General features: G+C 39.4%; 3 protein-coding genes across 3 annotated transcripts; 2 read left to right on the forward strand and 1 right to left on the reverse strand.

The window, feature by feature from the left end:
• Positions 1 to 267: 267 nt before the first annotated feature.
• Positions 268 to 5,628, forward strand: tdrd6b (tudor domain containing 6b). Its single transcript, XM_076107513.1, has 3 exons — positions 268 to 5,314; positions 5,436 to 5,484; positions 5,563 to 5,628. Exons 1-2 carry the CDS (start codon positions 268 to 270, stop codon positions 5,480 to 5,482), a joined length of 5,094 nt encoding a protein of 1,697 aa, XP_075963628.1. The 3' UTR covers positions 5,483 to 5,484; positions 5,563 to 5,628.
• Positions 5,629 to 6,181: 553 nt separating this feature from the next.
• ankrd66 (ankyrin repeat domain 66) lies at positions 6,182 to 7,965 on the forward strand. The gene is made up of 3 exons (XM_076107800.1): positions 6,182 to 6,320; positions 7,402 to 7,630; positions 7,827 to 7,965. The coding sequence occupies exons 1-3, from the start codon at positions 6,182 to 6,184 to the stop codon at positions 7,963 to 7,965; spliced, it is 507 nt and encodes a 168-aa protein (XP_075963915.1).
• A 433-nt stretch (positions 7,966 to 8,398) lies between these two features.
• adgrf3a (adhesion G protein-coupled receptor F3a) lies at positions 8,399 to 15,808 on the reverse strand (the record flags this gene model as incomplete). The annotated part of the gene is made up of 18 exons (XM_076108030.1): positions 8,399 to 8,418; positions 8,490 to 8,544; positions 9,175 to 9,216; positions 9,301 to 10,638; positions 11,271 to 11,450; positions 11,640 to 11,733; positions 11,993 to 12,101; positions 12,397 to 12,543; positions 12,633 to 12,860; positions 14,084 to 14,302; positions 14,464 to 14,588; positions 14,679 to 14,737; positions 14,860 to 14,966; positions 15,055 to 15,210; positions 15,315 to 15,443; positions 15,579 to 15,591; positions 15,689 to 15,743; positions 15,798 to 15,808. Coding segments are annotated over 18 exons (3,087 nt in total), but the record flags the coding sequence as incomplete, so codon positions are not given.
• Between the last annotated feature and the right edge of the window lie 1,712 nt (positions 15,809 to 17,520).

A 17,520-nucleotide genomic window follows, 5' to 3' on the forward strand; every position in this document is an offset into this window, starting at 1 on the left:
CTCATACTGTTTGGTTCAGAGCTCTTGATCCAGCCTTAGCTTGTAGTGTTTAGTTTGCAAATAATCTGTCAGTGTTGATGAGGCTCTGCTTGAGGTCACTGTCCCTCTTTGCAGATGCAGGTTTCCTGTGTTTGACTGATGTCCACATGATTCATGAAGTGTTTTCTACAGGATGCATTTGTAGTTTATATGTGATGCGTCATCAATCTCATTGACACATTTAATTTATTTCTGTTTTGCAGGTGTATTTGATCTCTGAACTTCACAATGTGTTCAATTCCTGGGCTTCCAACGCCCGGATCAGAAGTACCTGTTGTCATCACAAGGGCAAACTTAAACCCCAATTGCGGTCTTGTGGAATTATGGGTTAACATGGATGATGGAAGGAAGCCTGTTTATGAGCAGATGAGAGAGGAAATTCAGAGTCCTAAAATAAAGTTTTATGGATCAGAAGGAAAATCAGGAGATCTCTGTCTGGTTTGCATCAGTGACACATGGCACAGAGCTCGGATTGGATCGATTCAAGGTGAAACTTGCAATGTTTTTCTAATTGACCAGGGACAGCCCCATATCACCACACGTGAAGCTTTAGCATGGGGCCAGAGTGACTGTTTTCTCCTTCCTCCTGAAACTGAATCATGCATACTTGCAAATGTCCTCTCCCTTGAGAATAACTGGCCTGAATTAGCCACAAAGTTTTTGGTGTCTCTGCCTGGAAAGAAGTTTATGGGACTGGTTCAGCATGTGCTGATGCCAGACAGGACTATCCTCCTCGACATACCAATTGTTTCCAAGCACATCTGTAACATTGGAGTTACAAAGAAGATGCCAGTAGATGAGTTTAAAAGTCTTGTGCAGAGATGTCTTGAGGACGTACGCCCAACGCAGGAACAGAATGTTAATTGCCAACTTGAGAAGCATGACCGATACTTTTGCCCAGAACTGTTAACTGATACTTTGGAAATTGTCAATGTGACGGAGGTAACTAATCCATGTAACATTTTTTGCACACTCCACATTTTTTCCAAGGCAGTGAAGATCTTATCAGAACAGATCCAGCAGCACTATAAAGAGAACTCCGATTTAGTAGAAACACAACCTTTGACCTGCGGGGATCCATGTGCTGCTCGAGGGATAAACGGCAGATGGCATCGCTCGTTATTAAAAGAAACGATGACTAGCGATGGTGCTGTAGAAGTCTTGCATGTGGATGAAGGAAAAATTGAATTTGTCCCAGTTGGAGACATTAGACCTCTGCATGGAAAATTTCTGAGAATGCCAGTTGTCACATATCCCTGTTCTCTCGAAGGCGTAAAAGATAACGGCACAGGTTGGACTACAGGCCAGAATGAGTACTTAAAATCACTGCTCCTGAACCAGAAGTTTGTGGCAAAGTTTAACCACAATATACCTCAAGATGTCTATCATGTCATTCTCTATGCAGATGATGATTCATGCATAAACAATTGTTTTCAAGAGAAGTCCGGACCTTTTTCATCCTCCGAGACAGAACGAGATACAAATGTCCAGAATGAACCCATTCCCTCATCATTTCTCAGTTCATTTGGAAACCAATGTTGCATAGATTTACAGAACAAAGTCACTGTAAATGTTGATGGTTTTCAAGAAGAAACTTTGCCATGCACAAAGAACCAAGCAGTCAATGATAGGACCGATGGTTTACCCACTTCTGGAGCTGATGATGCTCATATCAAAGAGAGTTCAGAGCATCCAGACCCTATGGTACAGATTAATGGGCATCTTTCAACAGGTTTCCCCTCTGAGGCGCAAAATGCTTGTGATGAGGAGGCGTTCACTGTAGGAAGTAGTGTCAATGTAAAAGTATCTTTCATTGAAAGTTCACAGATATTCTGGTGTCAACCAATGAAAAACTGTGACTCTCTTAGACACCTGATGCGGGACCTGCAAAACCACTATGTATCCATCCACCCTCAGCCACTTGTTGAGTCAATCTGTGTCGTTCGTAATCCAGACAATGACATGTGGTATAGAGCAAGGATCATGGCAAGTCACCACTCTCCTGTTGTGGATGTGAGATTTATAGACTATGGCCAAACTCAAACAGTCCCTGTGCGAAATGTGTGCCCCATTGATCCAGCTTTCCTACGGCTGAATGTGCAGGCTTTCCAGTGTTGCTTGTTCAATTGCAAGAATTCCACTAATCCCACTTCCATCACTTGGACTGATAATGCAGAGTTTCAGCAGTATGTGGATTCATGCGCCTCGTCAAACATTGGGTTGAAATGCACTGTGAAGGCTGTAACATCTGATGAAGAAGGTCTGCTGCTCAATGTGGTCCATATTGAAGCACCATCTGACGGTGCATGCAAGCTTCCGACTCAGGAATGTGCACAGGCTCAAGCGCTCCTTCAAATTCCTCCACGGGTCCGATCAGACGTATACAATTACTCTACATACAATATTGAGGTTGATGGAAAAGAAGATGTGTGGATAACCTATTCAGAGAATGTCAATCGATTCTACTGCCAACTGGACAGGAATTTACACTTGTTTTACAAAGTGATGAAAACTGTTAAACAACTAATCAGCCAGCCACCGTGCACAGATCACCCACTTGGACTTGATAGCATTTGCTTTGCTAGGTTCACTGATAATCAGTGGTACAGAGGTCAAGTGGTAGAAATGTCTCCAAAAATTAAAGTGCACTTTGTGGACTATGGTCATACCCTTTCAGTGAATGAATCTGATATTTGTCCCTTTCCCACGGAAGCAAGTGTGGCCAGGTCTGTTCCTGTGCAGGCTGTTCCACTTGGATTGTTTGAAGTCTCTACAGAAGTGCCACAGAAAGTCAACGAGTGGTTTTCAGAGAGTGCTATTGGCCAAATGTTCACCATTTCAGTGGTAGCAAAAGGGGAGAAAGGGAAGCTCATTGTTGAACTGTTTGCTGGAGCTCTGAATTTAAATGTGAAAGTCAGAGAGATGATATCAAAGATAACACAACAAGAGACAACTGGTCTCATTCAGCAGACTGACCAGCAGCTCTCAAACGGCTCAGAACATGACAGTGTGCAAAATGAGGACTGTTTAACGCAAGAGCTCATGAATGTATCCGTATTGACAACGATGAAAGATTCCAATAAAGTGCACAATAATGGACCATGTGCAAGAGATGAGCGGAGTTCACAATCCATAACTAATTCCTCTGCACAAAAGTTTGAAAAGAAGACTTTAGATGAAGGAAGAAAACCAACTTTGGATATTATGGACAAAGAAATTGAAGGTGGCCAAGGTGACTCAGTAACACAACTTTCCCCTTCTTCCTGTCCCGAGGGAAATGTGAACATCTGCATGTACAAGTGGACAAACATTTCTCAAAACGGGATCAAGGAGGTATATGCATCCTGCATTGTTGGACCACATTACTGCTGGTGTCAGTACGCCAACACTGAAGACTTGAACATAGTGTCGAGTCTTGCTCAGGAAGCGGGACAGACACAACAGGACATGATGTTCCCTGAGACTCTTGCTCCTGGCAGTCCATGCCTTGCTCAATTCTCCAGTGACAACAAGTGGTATCGAGCTCAAGTAATTCGCAGAGTTGACGATGCCTTCCGTGTCTTGTTTATCGACTATGGAAATGAGTGTGATGTTAACTTCAAGAATGTGAGATCACTGCCACAGAGTCTGCTGGAGAAGGCTCCTCAGGCCTTTTTGTGCTCTTTGAATGGATTTGATGAGTCCAAGGGCTCCTGGAATGACGAAGTTTACGATGACTTCTACAATCTTCTGGTTGATAAACCACTAAAACTGACAATGTTCAACATGGATGACCATTCAGAGGCTGCAGTTCCCCAGTATGCAGTGGAAATTGAGTGTGACGGAGCAATTGTTAATGCAGCAATGCAGAAATACTGGAAACCAGTTGCCAAAGAGTGTGTTTCAATAGAACACCCTGAAAAAGAAGCTGTCCAAGATATTCAAACTGAGTCCAACATGACACATCCTAATGTTTGCAAAGGAAATGTGAATACTTATATGTACAGGAAGCCAAAATTGTCCAAAAAGGAGGAGGTATATGCTTCTTGTATTGTGCAACCCCATTTCTTCTGGTGTCAGTACGCCAACCCGGAGGAGCTCAGTGAAGTGTCAACGCTTGCTCAGGAAGCAGGACAGACACAACAGGACAAGATGTTCCCTGAGACTCTCGGTCCTGGCAGTCCATGCCTTGCTCTCTTTTCCAGTGACAAACAGTGGTATCGAGCTCAAGTAATTTCCAGAGTTGATCATGCATTCAGCGTCTTGTTCATCGACTATGGAAATGAGTCTGACATTGACATGAAAAATGTGAGATCGCTGCCTCAAAGTCTGCTGGAGAAGGCTCCTCAGGCCTTTTTTTGCTCTTTGAATGGATTTGATAAGTCCAGGGGCTCCTGGAATGACGAAGTTTATGATGACTTCTATAATCTTCTTGTTGATAAACCACTAAAACTGACAATGTTCAACATGGATGACCATTCAGAGGCTGCAGTTCCCCAGTATGCAGTGGAACTTGAGTGTGACGGAGCGGTTGTTAATGCAGCAATGCAGAAATACTGGAAACCAGTTGCCAAAGAGCGTGTTTCAATAGAACACCCTGAAAAAGAAGCTGTCCTCCAAGATATTCAAACTGAGACCAACATGACACATCCTAATGTTTGCAAAGGAAACGTGAATACAAATACGTACAAGAAGCCAAACTTCTCCAAAAACAAAAAAGAGGAGGTGTATGCTTCTTGTATTGTGCAACCCCATTTCTTCTGGTGTCAGTACGCCAACCCGGAGGAGCTCAGCGAAGTGTCAACGCTTGCTCAGGAAGCAGGAAAGACGCAACAGGATATGATGTTCCCTGAGACTCTTGGTACTGGCAGTCCATGCCTTGCTCAGTTTTCCAGTGACAAACAGTGGCATCGAGCTCAAGTAATTCGCAGAGTTGGCGATGCGTTCTCTGTCTTGTTTATCGACTTTGGAAACGAGGCTGATGTTGACATCAAGAATGTGAGATCACTGCCTCAAGTTCTGCTGGAGAAGGCTCCTCAGGCCTTTTTGTGCTCTTTGAATGGATTTGATGAGTCCAAGGGCTCCTGGAATGACAAAGTTTACGATGACTTCTACAATCTTCTGGTCGATAAACCACTCAAACTGACGGTGTTCAACATGAATGACCATTCAGAGGCTGCGGCTCCTCAGTATGCAGTGGGACTTGAGTGCGAGGGAGCGGTTGTAAATACACTGATGGAGAAATACTGGAAAGGACTGGACACAGACCATGCCTTGGAAGAACGTTTGGGATCAGGTTAGTAGGCTAAACTTAGTGTCACTTTTCAACCTTAGAAAGTTCTTGTTGATAATTGAGATATCTTGTGTTTTTAAAGAATGTCGTATTCACTAGTTTATTTCATGCCTTTCATCTTTAGTGACCCAAGATGAGTGTCAACCTCTGCAAGGGAAATTCAAGTCATGAAGGTGAATTATTGATATTTAGACACAAAAGCAGATTTTATGTTATCAATTTGTGATCTTATCTTGGTGTATATTTTTCAGCTCTGGACCAAGATGAATGCCCATGGGGGAAAACCCAGTTGCGAGAGAACAGCCTTTACTTTCGTGCACTGAAAGTTCATATTTGTCTTGTTAGAAATGTTATTTTACTAACTATATGAAATGAAGCTTGTCCTGTGATGAATTTGCCAATAAACACAGTGCTTGTGTGAATATATCAATGAGTGATTCTTTGTTTTTATACACATTTGAAACAGGCCGTTTAGTAGGTTGGGTTAGCGCTGCAAAGCTTTTCAAAAGGCCGGGGATTAACAGACTTCAGCTCTTCAGCATATATTGAGTCTTATAGTCACACAATTTCTATTTGTGTCGATGAAAGTGATCCAATTTGGGTATCCATTATGATACTGGAGCCCCTCCCCAGCCCAAATGGAGACAAAAGACACTACAACAGCATACAATAACTCCTGATATTCACCCCCATCAAACATTTCTGGGGGAGCGACTGCACATCAATCTATTCAGTGTGTCATGTATCTAAAATATACAGACCTTGGTTTCATCTACAGCAGGTGGCAGCATTTACCGTCTACAGACTCTGATTAGCACCGGGTCCCATCTTTTGTGTTTCCAACTGTTGCTAGGCACCCACAGTAACTAAATGACCGAGTTGCACCAAGCAGCAGCAGCGGGGGATTTTGATCGAGTTGAGGAGATTCTAATGCAAAATGAATGCAACCCAAATCAGAGGGACATTGACTGGAGCTACAAGACACCTCTTCACTGGGCAGCAGCTCAAGGTAGTTGGTGGATCAGTGGAAATATACCGTGTCCTTAATTCCCCTGATACACCTGCAGGTCAAATATCATAGTTTTACACTTGTCGCTATTCAAATACTGTTTAGTTAAAGATAACAGAAGTGGGTGTCCAAGATGCTCTTAAAGTGGACCGTCTCATATACTGTATTTCCCTCTTTTCTTTCTTTGGGGACTATATCTTACATTTATTGTAACGTTAGTTTCTCCATCAAATGTATTTATTTTTAAAGCAAATTCAATATATCAGTATATTTTTGTCAGGGTTGACTCTTGTGTCTTGAGGTTTAAATGAATGAAACTTTTTGTAACAGTACGCACCAGAAAACACAAATAATTCATGCTGGATGAGACCAGACTGATAGAGTAGCTATTAGGTATCAGTCTGTTATTTAAGATACCTGTCAATTAAATGTTATGTTAATGCTGTTGGATTTACCTTAGTTTATTGTGTATTTTGTTGTTTCATATGTTTCTATTTACTAGGCATTAGTCATCTATTTTGATATTTTTCTTTCTCATAAAAGTTATGTCATATCAAAAACACGTCAATCAATATAAGCAGGATTTGTGTTTTGGATTTTGGATGTAAGGGCTTTAACCATGCACTGTTCATTTTGTAATATGTCAGAAAATCTTGTTAAAAGTCCAACATTTCATCCTCAAATGTCTACATTCAATTTGCGATGACGTAAAACAAAGAAAAGAAGCAATCAGTCACACTGAAGAAACTTGAAACAGGGAATGTTTGGTATTTCTGCTTGATAAATGGCTTATCACATCGGCAATTCATCAATTATCACATTTGTTGCCAAGAAAAGTTCTCTCGATCAACCAATTGATAAATTGTTTCACCCTTATACCCTTTTGTTTACTTGTGGTTAATGGATTGCGGCCTTAATGTGAAGTGCCCTTTTTGTTCCGTCACTGAATTTATTGTTGTCTTCTGTTGCTCCTATTTCTTCCATCTTATTTATTGAATTTCCTTTCCCACAATAAATAATATATTTTTTTATGTATTTAAAAACATCAGGTCTTCAAATCACTGCGATGCCTTTTCTACAGGACATACAGAAACGGTCAGGATCCTCATTGAGCATGGAGCCAGGCCGTGTCTGAGGACGGAGCATGGATGGACTCCTGCCCACAGTGCTGCAGAGTCCGGCAGGCTGGCTGTGCTGCGGCTGCTGCACTCCTTCCATGCCCCTATAGACAAGGAGGACTGCTGTGGAGACAAACCAGCACGGATAGCCGAAATATATGGACACCATGACTGTGTTCTGTTCCTTAAAAAGTATACGATGAAGCCCATGTTTTCCAATTCTTATTTAATTCTCTAGTCTAAATCATACATTCCTGATTTTCTTACATGTGTCATAAATGAATTACACCTTTCTTCTAAATACAAAGCTTTTCTTTCAAAATTACAACCCAATAACAATAACTTTAACAGTTAAATAAGTAAATTGCCCTGTTTTTGTATGTTGCAGAGCAGAAATTGAATGCCAGGCTTACAGCAAAATGGCAGCCCAGAAAGGGATTTCAGTGGATGACACAGATGAGGAGTGGGCAGAACAAGGAACGGAAAATGAAGATAAAGCGATCCGTAAGAGCAACATTCAGACGTAGGCTTAACACACCTTTAGTCCACAAAGTGTGTACAAAAGTGGCATCCTTGTAGCCTTTTAGTTGACAGTGTTACTGTGGCTTTTAAGGGCTTCCATACTAATTAAAAACACCCAATACACAGTATTGCTCAAACCACATGAGCAATAATATGTAATTTAATTTCAAGCAAAAAACAAAGAATACAGGTTGGAAATATTTCCTGTTTAAAACACGAATATCTACTTAAACATTACAACATTGTACAGTGGACTTTAACTTGTGTCACAGGTAGTAAATCAAAGTAAACAACAATAAAGTAGTCACATCGGTAGAGACAATGTAGCTGCAAAGCTATTATCTGTGGTTTTATAAATGCAGTTTGTTTCGATGTAAGAGTGCACATATTTGAGACGATTCTCACTTCCTCCAAGTTGAGTCTAACGTTGTGACGCTGTCAGTAGTCGATGCTGGCGCCTGGAGAGCAGAGGAGAAGGATGTGTCAAATGAATCAATGAGTCAATGTGGTATTTTAATTAAGAGTGAACCCAGTTGTAGAACACTTACATTTCTCTTTAGATGTTTCAGCAGTGCATCACGGGTCTGTCAAAGTTGAATTAAAACATTATTAATGGTGCTACCTTGTCTGTGGTTTGTAACATTTCTCATTTAACTTCTGAAGTGTAACCTCTGAAGTGTGTGGTAATTTGGATACACTCCCTGATTTCGGTGTAGAGCCACTATGCTAACATTTATTCCCACATATTTGTCGATGTTTAAAAAACTCACCACAATTCCCAAGGAATTTACACCTTTTTAACCTTATCACAGAATCATGGAGTATGTATCTTCAGAGGAATAGTTTGACATTTAGGGATATATGCTTATTTGCTTGCTCAACAGAAATTAGATGAGAAGACCGTTATATATGAAACTACTATTAGCCGAGCTTAGCATAACGACCATCAGTGATGCTGTTCGTGCCCAGAGGTAGGACTGAACGATAAATCACATTTATTTGATTACTAGCATTGTAAATGCCTTTCTGAGCTAAATTTACTCTCATCACATTTTTAGATCAGTAAAAGGACAGATTTATACATTCAAAATATTTGCTGCTAGCCTTCTGACAAAGTAACATGGTACAGTACCAAACATCAAAGCTGATCCAGAAATGCAAGAAACATTATGATTTAGGTTGGCGTTTTCCTTTAAGAAGTAAAACTGCCTTACCAGTTTGTCCGCCAGGCATACGGTTAATAAAATGAACAAACCCTGCAAATGAAATGACAAGAGGTTACTGAGCAGGAAATACTTTTACGGGTCCAGATGTTTACTTAAGGATCATTCTGACCATACCTGGAATGAGTTCAGCAGGCTAAAGGTCCAGTGAACGATGGTGACGATGATTCCAGATGTGAGGTCAAGAAGCATTACAGCAAACCCAAAAATCCAAGTCACACCGAAGATTGGAGTCAGAAGAATAACTGACCTCATGACAGTTGCGGCAGCCTTTTTTTCATTTTCATCCCATTTTTCTCTATTCTTAGGGTGATCCAAAAGCTTAATGATGACCACCACCATGGAGAACACGTTAAAGAAGACGACTGCACCGACTGGTATCACAAATGTATGGATGGACCCTTTCATAAGTCCAACGTAACACAGCCAACAGGATTCACTGGAGTAGTACGAGCCTTCAGCACCGTTATTATAGTAAAGAAACGTGATGCCAACAATCAGCAAAGGACACACATAGCCCAGGACTAATGAATACTTCAGGTATTTTTTCTTGCTCACGTTATGGAACAGGAAAATTGCTTGATGAAGAAGCATGCTGCTCAGACACAACATCCAAAAGAACATGGACAGGTAACAGAAATGCTTCAACAACACGAAGATCCAACACCACATTTCTCTGTTGGCACCACTTAGCTTAAAAGATGCCAAAAAACAGCAATCCGCAATGAGCAAACACAGACAAATGTTTACATGGGCAGTATGGCGTATATATAAAGTACTTGTCTTAACTACCGCATTCCAGACGATCAGTTCTATCACGAGGGTGAGAACGAGTGACACGATTGATACAGACAGTCCGACTAAAGTCAACTCGTCGAGCCCTCTGATTTTCACTGGATATTTGGACATTAGAACGGCAAATGAGGACAAATGTGTGCAAATGCAAACACTCTCACTGGAAGCAAGCTGCCATTCGCATCCTTCTGATGACCAACTGCTGGTGATGTTGTCCCATGAGACACACTTTAGCTTAACGTTGCGAGGCCTCGGCTTGATCAATGAGAAGTTGATTGTAACCTTAACTGAATCCGATTGATTCCTTTCAGTAGTTACTGACACAATGAGGCTGTTAGGCTCGAATGTTGTATCTTTGTTAGGCAAATAGTTCCCCAGTTCTTTAAACCCAGCTGTCCTTACACTGACAGGGTCCGAGCTAACAAGTTCAACGCTGTTATTGAACACCGTGCTGAGACATTTTGACCCCTGTGAGCAATTGGATGCGGCTACCTCTATATTTGTTTTTTTAGGGGCACGGGTTAAGTTGGTCTTCTGAATCAAGTTCTCAACGGAATCCAGATATGTCTCCGCCAATGAATTATTGCCTTCGTTCGCCTTTGTTGTCCATGATTCGTTAAGAGACTTCTTCAGCATATTGCTGGATGACTCCAGAAAGTTCTGAAAACAAAAGAGCTTGTTTTAATGGCAGTTGAAGTAAAACATGTCTGCTCGTTAGAAAAAGCACGTTCTCCTGGTTGTATTAATCATGAAAAAGAATAAGTAGGGCTAAATGGTAAATATGTGTATTTGACTGTATTCATACTGAATATTGCATTGAAATGATTGATTTGACGACACATTTGGTTGGTGGTAGAAGCCAGTGAGCTTTAATAGCTACAGCAAATACTTCTTTACCAGCCACTTTGTCAGAAACACAACACAAGAGCAACAGGTGAAAACTGTTCTCACGTTGTTCTAACAAAGAACTCTTTCAATCATCTGCCTTTTCCCATCATGTCATTCGAAACCGAGAGGTTAAATGTCACCCCCAAAATTAACTATTCTTTGGAAATATAAAGTTTTTGCAAGCTGAAATTCAATAAACGCAGGATTAGAAAATGCATTTTTCATTTCACTTTGTTATTATGGGCGTGCGGCTTAATTAACGAAGGAACTTGAACAAAACAAAATGCAAAGAAATTTCCGATGGCTTCCTCTTACAAAAATGTAAGTAATTCTCTTTTTGCCTCCGTATCGGAAACCCAATGATAACATTCAATAAAGATAATCAAAGATTGTGTTATACTTACATCCGCTGTGGAGTCATTATTTATGCTGTTTATCCTTTGACTCAAACTGTGGAGTACTTGAACAGATGCATTCATGTCGGCGACAGTGTTGATAGTCTCGGAGTCATCAGTGACACTCTCAAGGAGGGAAAATACAACTGCAGCATTTTCATCTAGTGAGCCAAGTCCAATGTTAACAATCTGTAACAACAGCGATGATTTATGTGTGATGAATATTTGTGTCAAAACGTAAACATACCAGCAAAGATTTCATCTCCAATAAGCTTATTTTAATTTGCTGCTGTATATTCTGCTAATATGTTTGGTGTGAGTCCCTTTTCTGTCAGATGACGGAGAGCTCGCTTTTAAATCTTTGTTATGAAAGCTTACATTTGCTTTTTGCAGCACATTGTTCACTGCCTGTTTCACACACGTTGAAACCTCTGGTTCCCATGTCGGGTCCAACGTAGGGCCCAACGCAGTGCTGAAATGATCAATCTATTAGTCATTCGACATAAAATGAATCATCAACAAACATTCATTGGTTTCAGCTCCTCAAATTGAATATTAGCAAATTTCCTTAGTCTGCTGTGATGGTAAACTGGATCTTTGGCTCTGGACTGAACAAGCAATTGTGATGGGCATTTTTCACACATTATGTACACAAACAATTAATGGATTATTTAGAAAGAATAATCAGCAGATTATTTGCTAGTAAAAATAATAATGAGTTGCAGCCTTACTTGCATTTCCTTTCTCTTTGTCCAGTCGTGTTCGTGCATTTTAACACTGCAGTGAATCCAGCTTTGGTGTCTTCCCAATCACCATCAGCTTTACAGAATGGGTCATTTTCTGTTTTGAAGAAGAAAAGTTAAGGCTTGCTTTATCATGTATTACATATACATAGAACAAAGTGAATCTGATATTCTGTTGGAGCGCTGCAAAAAGCTGGAAATTTGGAATATTTTATCACAGATCACTTTTTTGGTTGAACCTTTAACAGCAAGTAAGATACGTAACAAACACAAGGAATACATAGTGCATACAATTCAAAATGTCAAAATATGAATTATATTGGAATGTGGATGCGATGTCGGACAAAGCCATAGTTTTTTTGACAATATTTTACTTAAACACTGAAACTTACCATATATGACATTGATAAAAGCTGAAGCCTTTCTCTCTTCCCCGCACCTGTTCTTAAAAGTGCACGTTAGTTGTGGTCTATTCAAGGATTGGTTACAGCTAACGGTGACATCAGCTGCATAAACATCATCAGATAATTTAAAAGGACCTGCAAGGATCACAAATGCATGTCATGTATTTGCAGTTTGCACAAGGATTCAAACAAGTGAAACGAATGGTCAAAGTAAATGTACTCACGAGCAATGATGTGTTGGCCTTCCCATGTCACTTTATATTTTTCATTGTCGCTCTCTATCTCACATCTCACTCTTATGTCCAGTGACTCAGAACCTTTTGTGCAGTGCGGAAATGTCGGTGCTATGGTCATGTAAATTTTTGGCAGGAGCGATATGTCCATTACAGCACTGGCTTTGTGAGTTATGTTGATTAAGTCTGACTGTTGATGATAGGCACATGTGTACTCTCCTAAGAAAAGAAAAAAGATGAGACAAACACGCTTTGTTATCTGTTGATATGGTAAACTTGTTAGTAAATTATTTTACACATACATCAGATACTGAGCAAAATTAGCATATGTGTTTCTGTCCACCAAAATCCCCTTTTTGCTCTGTTTTGGTCTCCACCAACTCCTGAGGGAAATGACTGGCTCATTAGCTACTGAGTGCTGCGCTATGTTCACCTGCTAGTCGCTGACTTTGTCTGGCTGCTGTTTTTTGAGTTTTTTTGCTGAAAACAGAGCTGATGTAAGGAAGAATGAAGAGAGTGAAAGTAGTAATAACACAATGTAAAAATACTCTGTTACTCTAGTTATTTATATATTGAATTATTATTAGTATTGATGCAATAACGTGTACGCAGTATTTAATGCTGGTCCAGGTGGAGCTCATTTTAACTACTTTATATTCTGATGGGTAGTTTAATCTATGAAAATGCATCATTATATATTTGCTGATCATATGTTTGTATGTAAAATCAAAGTATTGCACATCTGTAACATTGTTGAACAAATAATGCAGCAGACCTAAAGATATCGTCTTTTTTATCCCACACGTTCTTTTTCATTGTCAAAACGTAGGGCCTATATTACCCACAATGCAACTCACCCGCTGACTGTACATCCCTCCAAAATGTAGTGGAGTTGAAACATAAAGTGTGTGTTGCGGATAGTTACATGTAATGATTATTTTATTTGTGATCAGTTACTAAGAACAAATATGGAATTATATAACAGTTGCTTATCAAAATGTTGGTGAATACAAAGGGGTTGCATCTCAATAAAATATTTTTGGTAAAACGCTTATATGTAGAATATAATTTTTCAGTAATCAGTGATGAGTTTTGTTGTGAGTTTTACCATACTTGGTTTCGGCTTATGTTTTTAGGACTTTTCAGTTTTATTGTCCAGTTTGAAACATTTGTTAGAAAGGTTATCAAATGTAATGAGTTACATCCCTTTGATGAAGTAATCAAAATACATGACTTATTACATTTTTAACAAAGTAACTAGTAGTCTGTAACCTATTGCATTTCAAAAGCAATGTTCCCAACACTGAGTACAAGTACTTCAAAATCATGCTCAAGTATTGAGTACATGTATTGAGTGAATTCCCACCTCTTATTACTCATTTAAATATTCACTGTACGTCAGCTGGCAGGCTGAACATGTCAAATGTAATGCAGTAATATACCTTCCCAGAGCGCGGATATGTTTTTTAGTGTGACTCTGGTCTCCATTGTTGTTCTTGTCACCTCTGATTCCGTGCCACTAAATATCCGAAATTCTTCGCTCTCTGTCTTCAGGTGCCACACTGGCAGGGATTTCAGGTCCTCCTGTGCTGTGCATGTGAGGTTGGGCTTGTGGTAGTAACACACAGGGCTTTTGGGCAGCATACTTAAATGGACAACACCTGCGGGAAAATAAGAGTCAGTATAGAATCCAAGGATAAGCTACATCCAGAAGGTACGCTGTGTGTCTCTCTGAGTGCCCTTCTAGTAAATGAATGAATTCAATCCAGGTTTAGAAAGAATCGTAACAGGTGCATCCCACCTTCCGTTAGATATTTATTACCTGTAGTCTCCAAACTAACTGATGCTGACAGAGTGCTGCTCAGGTTTTTTGACTTTTCAATCAACTGTTGTTGTTTGACCGGGTAAGCAAAGGTCATTTCAAAATTTACGATGACGCTTCCGACCCTTCAGTGAAGACAAAGTACAGATCTCAGTCACATATTGAAAACAAAAAAATAGCAGAAATTATTTTCATTTGGAAAAAAAAGGAAGTACCTGTAGTTGATAATTGTTAACATGTCAAATCCTGCCAAAGTGCTGTACACTGTTTTCATCTGTAAGGCAACAACTCATCAGTATACTTTGTACAGATGACAATACCTCAATTACTTACACTATTCCTGCTCTGATAACGGTATTTCATTAAGTAATGTGCTTTTCATTCATAAGTCATTACCTCTCGTAATATTTTGTTATTACACTGCTGAAATTCCTCAGAGTATTTTTCTTCCAGACATTTGTAATGCTCCTGTCCATTTAAAGTGATGGATCCACTTACAACAACTGTGACAAAAAAAAAAGATTCATGCTTGATAGACAATAAATACACAGACATATGCGCATGCAAACACAGGAGAATATATCCAAATACCTGTTTTGTTTGAAACACACATGGGAGCAGGCTTTTTGGTGAAGGTGCAGTCCTTGTCGCCGCAGCATTTCTCACTAGATTCCTGACAAACTCTATCGCTCCATATGAAGGCTGACCGGCAGCTGCACTCGGTGCCGGTCGAGACGCTCTTACAGACTGATTGGGGAAAAAAGCATTATTGTTTAACTTGGGGATTCATTTGTTTTTTTCTAATTAGATATAGAATATGTAGTATTTTTACGAAATAGAAAAATGTTTACTTGTTGTCATCTTAAGTTGATCCACTTTCAGGTTGGTGCTACTCACAAAAGTTGTCAGTTTCTCACTTACGTTTGCGATCGCACTGTCCTCGACTGTCAGACTGAAATAATACATTTGTGTTGAATTGTCTGAAACATACAAAACGGACAGACATCAACCTAAATGCAATAGTTTTTATACATCTTATCTGTTTAAGAACAATGTTAAGCCAAAATAAAAAGCTAATTTTGAAACTAAATAAATACAAATAAAAATCATTTTACCTTCTCCATTAGTCTGTAAAAGTCAAAAGAAAATCATTATATTTAATGAAATGTATTGTTGCAATTTTAAATTTTAAGATTTAATGTGTATTCTTATGTTACTGATTTACCCGACAGACGTCTAGTCCCAGGATGCAAAGAACAAATAAGGTCCACATCCTGTTCCTGCAAATCATCAATAACTGGTGAATGACTGATGGTATAATAGGCCTACTGTACTGTATGTTCATTTTGTATCAGACATCTCTACATTATTTACATAAATACCTGTAAATTGAATCTCTATTCCTTGTTCTGTCTCATGAAGATTAGTGTGTCTGGAAACAGTTAAAACAGTTGCAGCTAAACACTTCACATCTATTTATTGTAGACGGAGGGAGAAGATTAAACTCTTCACCATTTTATCTCACACATTTTCTTGGATTTACAGGACACTGGCTCTCCCTCTAAAGTCACTCTAGTTTGTAGTTAAGATCATTTTCCAAAAAGAAAAATATTGGAGGCATATGGAGACTGCATCTCAGTGTTTATTTGTGTTGCAAAGTCTCTGCAGAGGAATAATCCCAACAAGTAAATAAAGACAAGTTGTATGTATGTAGCACGAAATCACAAAGTTGCCTTAAAGGTCTTTACACTCCAGACACACTCCATCCTTTGGATTTAGAAAAAAATTAAGTGTCACCATGTTTTTTTCTATTGATTTTGACTGTGAGCATGTTTACATAAATCTGTGCACCTTGTGCACCTTAATTATTGTATTAAGGATTTCTTAAAGTGGATTAACTGGTTTATAAGTATTTGTTGTTGTTTACTCGACTCCTATTAACAGCTATTCTGATCCTATCAGACTAAATGGCCTGTCAGATAATAGTGAAATCATTTTACTAAATACCTGAAAATTGACAAAAACGGAATCATGGCACATTCAAACTTTTTTTTAGAAAACATTATCAATAGTTACAAAAACACAGTGAAACAGTATCTGCGTTGTATGTTTCACTGTAACAGCTCGTACATGTGCTTTGTAGAAATATATGAAGTATATATTAATGATAGATACTCAATATAGAAAGATTAGCTGACCTGTTTTCCTTAGTTGGTATCAGTGAACCATCACAGCATGCGTCTCACGATGTCTGCTGAACCCGTCTGTTCCCACAAATGACAGCAGCACACCGATGGAGCTGATGCTGATGCAGCGTACAAGGAAGTGAGGAAGCTTATTCTGTTCACAATTAACTGTAGAATCTACTGAGGTAAGACATGCAAAGTTAAAAAAAAGGTGTTATGTGGATCTAATTTGACTTTCAAAAAATGGTGGCTCGTGTCACCCGATATCAAAAACCTCTGGTGTCACCATGACTTTGACACTTTTGTTTTTCAGTAAAGTATTGGCATCCTAACACACTAAACTTTGATGAACATTGTCAGCATCATCCCTGCCAAACATCAGCATGTAAGCATTGTCATTGTGAGCGTGTTAGCTCAGAGCACCGCTGTACAGCCTCACAGAGCTGCTAACATGGCTGTAAACTTCTGTTTTAATGCCTCCGTGTCGGCGATAATAATGTTCAGAGGCATTGGCTGTGTTCGATATCACATACTTACATACTATTCATACTAAGTATGACATAGTATTGAGTATGCAGCACGTTCACACTGCATCGTATGGGGATTTTGTGTTTCTATTTTGAGTTTCTATTTGGGTAATCCATTGTTGTGATATTTCTAAATGTTTAATATACTGTATGTTTAGGTGCAGCTGACATCTAACAGAAAATGATGGCACATGCAAAACCTCATGCAGCAGAGGCAAAAAGAAACACAAAGATGTACAATGGCATGCAATTACAGCCATTTATAAAACTTTTATTGGGTTACAGACCTGCTAGAATTATTATACAGCCCTTGTGTTTACGACTCTGATGTAAGCAAAGTATAG

Source organism: Anarhichas minor, unplaced genomic scaffold, assembly GCF_050575085.1.
Source record: "Anarhichas minor isolate MPS153535 unplaced genomic scaffold, ASM5057508v1 ptg000040l, whole genome shotgun sequence".
Taxonomy (NCBI): Eukaryota; Metazoa; Chordata; class Actinopteri; order Perciformes; family Anarhichadidae; genus Anarhichas; species Anarhichas minor.

What these genes read in the sequence shown, in the direction of transcription:
- tdrd6b (XM_076107513.1), top strand. Translation starts at nt 268, where the DNA reads ATGTGTTCAATTCCTGGGCTTCCAACGCCCGGATCAGAAGTACCTGTT. An exon ending in GGAAGAACGTTTGGGATCAG is followed by an intron (nt 5,315 to 5,435) that starts GTTAGTAGGCTA and finishes TTTCATCTTTAG; the next exon opens with TGACCCAAGATGAGTGTCAA.
- ankrd66 (XM_076107800.1), top strand. Translation starts at nt 6,182, where the DNA reads ATGACCGAGTTGCACCAAGCAGCAGCAGCGGGGGATTTTGATCGAGTT. An exon ending in TCACTGGGCAGCAGCTCAAG is followed by an intron (nt 6,321 to 7,401) that starts GTAGTTGGTGGA and finishes CCTTTTCTACAG; the next exon opens with GACATACAGAAACGGTCAGG. An exon ending in TGTGTTCTGTTCCTTAAAAA is followed by an intron (nt 7,631 to 7,826) that starts GTATACGATGAA and finishes TGTATGTTGCAG; the next exon opens with AGCAGAAATTGAATGCCAGG.